This window comes from Octodon degus, unplaced genomic scaffold (genome assembly GCF_000260255.1).
Source record: "Octodon degus isolate 3935 unplaced genomic scaffold, OctDeg1.0 scaffold00116, whole genome shotgun sequence".
Taxonomy (NCBI): domain Eukaryota; kingdom Metazoa; phylum Chordata; class Mammalia; order Rodentia; family Octodontidae; genus Octodon; species Octodon degus.
This window is the reverse complement of record NW_004524692.1, coordinates 851,218-854,559: the sequence shown is the minus strand read 5'-3', so window position 1 is coordinate 854,559 and position 3,342 is coordinate 851,218. Positions and strand designations below refer to the sequence as shown.

Here is a 3,342-nt window from a genome sequence, read left to right as displayed (position 1 = left end):
GGGCTGGGCCGCGGGGAGGGCGAGACGTGGGAAGGGCGGGGCCGCGGAAGGAGAGCCCCCCGGCGAGGGCGGGGCCGCGGGAGGGGAGGGCGAGATGTGGGGAGGGCGGGGCCGTTGGGAGGGGGCGGGGCCGCGGGGTGGGGAGGGCGGGGCCGCGGGGTGGGGAGGGCGGGGCCGCGGGGTGGGGAGGGCGGGGCCGCGGCCGAGGGTGTCTCTGGGCTCCTCTCCTGTGGTTCAGTTCGAGCGCACGCCAGACGGAGGTTAGAACTGCACACGGGTCTCACACCCTCTGGGGAGGCTAGGGTAACGGGAAGGGATAGGATCAGGGGGCGAGGGGTCCTGCAGTGACGGACTGGGGGGCAGAGGCCAGGGGTCCCGCCGAGACTGACTGGCGAGCAGGGCCGCGGGGGTGGGACGAAGAGGAGGGAGGGAGCCGCCGGAAAGGCGGGCTAGCGCGTGAGGAGCCCGGCGCGGGCGGGTTGGCTGGCGCGGGCGGGTTGGCTGGCGCTCCGGGAGCAGGGCTAATCCGGTGGGAACCCTGGGCAGGAAGTCCGGAGGCGGTGGAGGCGGTGGAGGCGGTGGAGGCGGCTCTGGGAGCCGGTCCCAAGACTCCTCCGCGGCTCTGGGCGAGCCCTCACCTGCGCAAGGGTGGAGTTACGCACTCCCAACTCCAAGGGTCTGGGGACCGGAAGGGACTTCCTTCCTGATCCAAATTTGCATAGTCTGGCCCTGAGGAATTCCAGTGCCTCGTGCGCCCTTGCTAGGCCAGACTTCTACCACTGAGTTACAGCCCAGCCTAGGATCGCTTTAAAATCGTCTTTAGAATGCGTGATTACACGTAGTTATCCTAAGGCCCCACCTCCAATCTTAATTCCTACAGAAACCGGAATATTGTCAGTTTTACTTTGATCGTTACTTCACTCTTAAACCAGTTTTTAATCTGTATAGTACTTGTTAAGGCGTTACTGTAAAAATAAGGCCAGGACCGTGAAGGAGATTTTAATACGAAGTGCATTTTAAATTCTAAAGGAAGAAGATAGCACACAGTGATCGCAAGCTTTCAGTAAGGCGACTGGCTCGACTTCTGTGCCCCTCTCCGCGGAGCAGTGATCGCTGAGAAAAGAGCTCCTCACATAGTTGCCCAAGATGCCGAATATCAAAATCTTCAGCGGCAGCTCCCACCAGGATTTATCCCAGAAGATTGCTGACCGCCTGGGCCTGGAGCTGGGCAAGGTGGTGACTAAGAAATTTAGCAACCAGGAGACATGTGTGGAAATTGGCGAAAGTGTGCGTGGAGAAGATGTTTACATTGTTCAGAGTGGCTGTGGTGAAATCAACGACAATCTCATGGAACTTTTGATCATGATTAATGCCTGCAAGATTGCTTCAGCCAGCCGAGTCACTGCAGTCATCCCGTGCTTTCCTTACGCCTGGCAGGATAAGAAGGATAAGAGCCGAGCTCCGATCTCAGCCAAACTTGTTGCAAATATGCTGTCTGTTGCAGGTGCCGACCACATTATCACCATGGATCTACATGCATCTCAGATTCAGGGCTTTTTTGATATCCCAGTGGACAATTTATATGCTGAACCAGCTGTCCTGAAGTGGATTAGGGAGAACATCTCTGAGTGGAGGAATTGTACAATTGTCTCGCCTGATGCTGGTGGAGCCAAGAGAGTTACCTCCATCGCAGATCGGTTGAACGTCGACTTCGCTTTGATTCACAAGGAGCGGAAGAAGGCCAATGAAGTGGACCGCATGGTGCTGGTGGGAGATGTCAAGGACAGGGTGGCGATCCTTGTGGATGACATGGCTGACACTTGTGGCACGATCTGCCACGCAGCTGACAAGCTTCTCTCCGCCGGCGCTACCAGAGTTTATGCAATCTTGACTCATGGAATCTTTTCTGGCCCAGCTATTCCTCGCATCAACAATGCATGCTTTGAAGCAGTAGTAGTCACCAATACTATACCTCAGGAGGACAAGATGAAGCACTGCTCCAAGATACAGGTGATTGACATCTCCATGATCCTCGCAGAAGCCATCAGGAGAACTCACAACGGGGAATCTGTTACCTATCTGTTCAGTCATGTCCCTTTATAACAGGGTATCTTCTAAGCTTTTTATATGTGAAATCTACGCACCCCCGTTTTCTGTTGGCATTCCAACACAAATTTGGAAGACCCAGCTAGCTCCAGTGCATCTTTCTACATCCCTCATTAGGTATATTAGCATTTATCCTAAATTAGGAAAAGCCAGACTGCTGGGATTTCCTACCTGCATTTGCCTCATTCTGCCTTGATTTTGTGAGCCTTGCAGCTTTAACCATAACTCAGTTGCAGCAGTGTTTCAGACTTTTGAGGTTGTTGTTTAAAACCCTTTGAATGTGATTATGGAAGCTCAGACTCCTTTGCATGTGAATACTTTAGGGTTCTTTGTTCAGAGCAGCCAGCTGCAGAGCAAGCCCAAGTGTGACAAGTTCTCTTAAGTTCTCTCCTACATTACCAAAAGCTTTGGGGAGCCCCTAATTTACTGCCAATAATGCAGAAGTAAGGGGCTCAGCACAAGCAGCTATTGGGTTGTTTGTGAAGGTAGAGAGGGGAATACCCACTACAGCAAATGTTTCTTGGGAGGAAGAAGCCCAACGCATCACCTGCTTGCCTGTATAACTTGAATTCTCCTTGCCTGTTCTTTTCTATTTGGCTTTACCCTCAGCCATTTCGACCTTTTCCTGGCCAAATATCCCCTCATGCCCAAATGACTTGCTTCCTGTTTCATCATTGTTAACATTTACATTAGATAATTTGCTGTAGCCTAGTCTTCCCTACCCTGGTGTCATCGTAGTAGATTTTAGGTGATATCATGTGCCTTTTGGTTCATTTATTTAATTTTTATCCTCCTTCAGATAAATTTGACTTCTCATGATTTGAGATTTATGATAAAAAGATTGATGTTATTGTCTCTTGTGGTGGAAATTAATAAAGAATGTGTGTGAAAATAAGTAAATAAATAAAATTCTAAAGGAAGCCAGGCATGGTGTAGCACACACCTGTAATCTCAGCACTTGGGAGGCTGAGGAAGGAGTATCTTTTTGAGTTAAAGGCCAGCCTGGACTACATGGTAAAACTTGTCTCACAAAAGAAAAAAAAAAGTAAAAGAGGGTGTAAATGCTATTCCTGAGGAAGAGTGCTGTTAAGAAGCCTGATGAATAGAGTCCAAAGAGCAAAGGCCAAGGGAGGTGTGGGTGGGGAAGCCTTTTATTGTCTACAACAAACCTTCCAGCAAGAGATTTTGCACAAAGAGAGTCCTGTCCCTTCTTAACTCACATGCATCTGCAGCAGC

The 3,342-nt window shown here is 50.9% G+C and overlaps 1 protein-coding gene across 2 annotated transcripts; it reads left to right on the top strand.

Moving 5' to 3' along the window:
* The first annotated feature begins 192 nt into the window (after positions 1 to 192).
* Positions 193 to 3,036, top strand: LOC101566211 (ribose-phosphate pyrophosphokinase 1). Of its 2 annotated transcripts, XR_002817755.1 has the most exons (3): positions 193 to 260; positions 1,030 to 2,478; positions 2,551 to 3,036. XR_002817755.1 is itself a non-coding variant. In XM_023699740.1 (2 exons), exon 2 carries the CDS (start codon positions 1,147 to 1,149, stop codon positions 2,101 to 2,103), a length of 957 nt encoding a protein of 318 aa, XP_023555508.1. In that variant the 5' UTR covers positions 193 to 260; positions 1,030 to 1,146; the 3' UTR covers positions 2,104 to 3,036. The 2 variants fall into 2 exon arrangements, 1 of the variants encoding a protein (XP_023555508.1); XM_023699740.1 differs by having other exon boundaries at positions 1,030 to 3,036.
* The last annotated feature ends 306 nt before the right edge of the window (positions 3,037 to 3,342 follow it).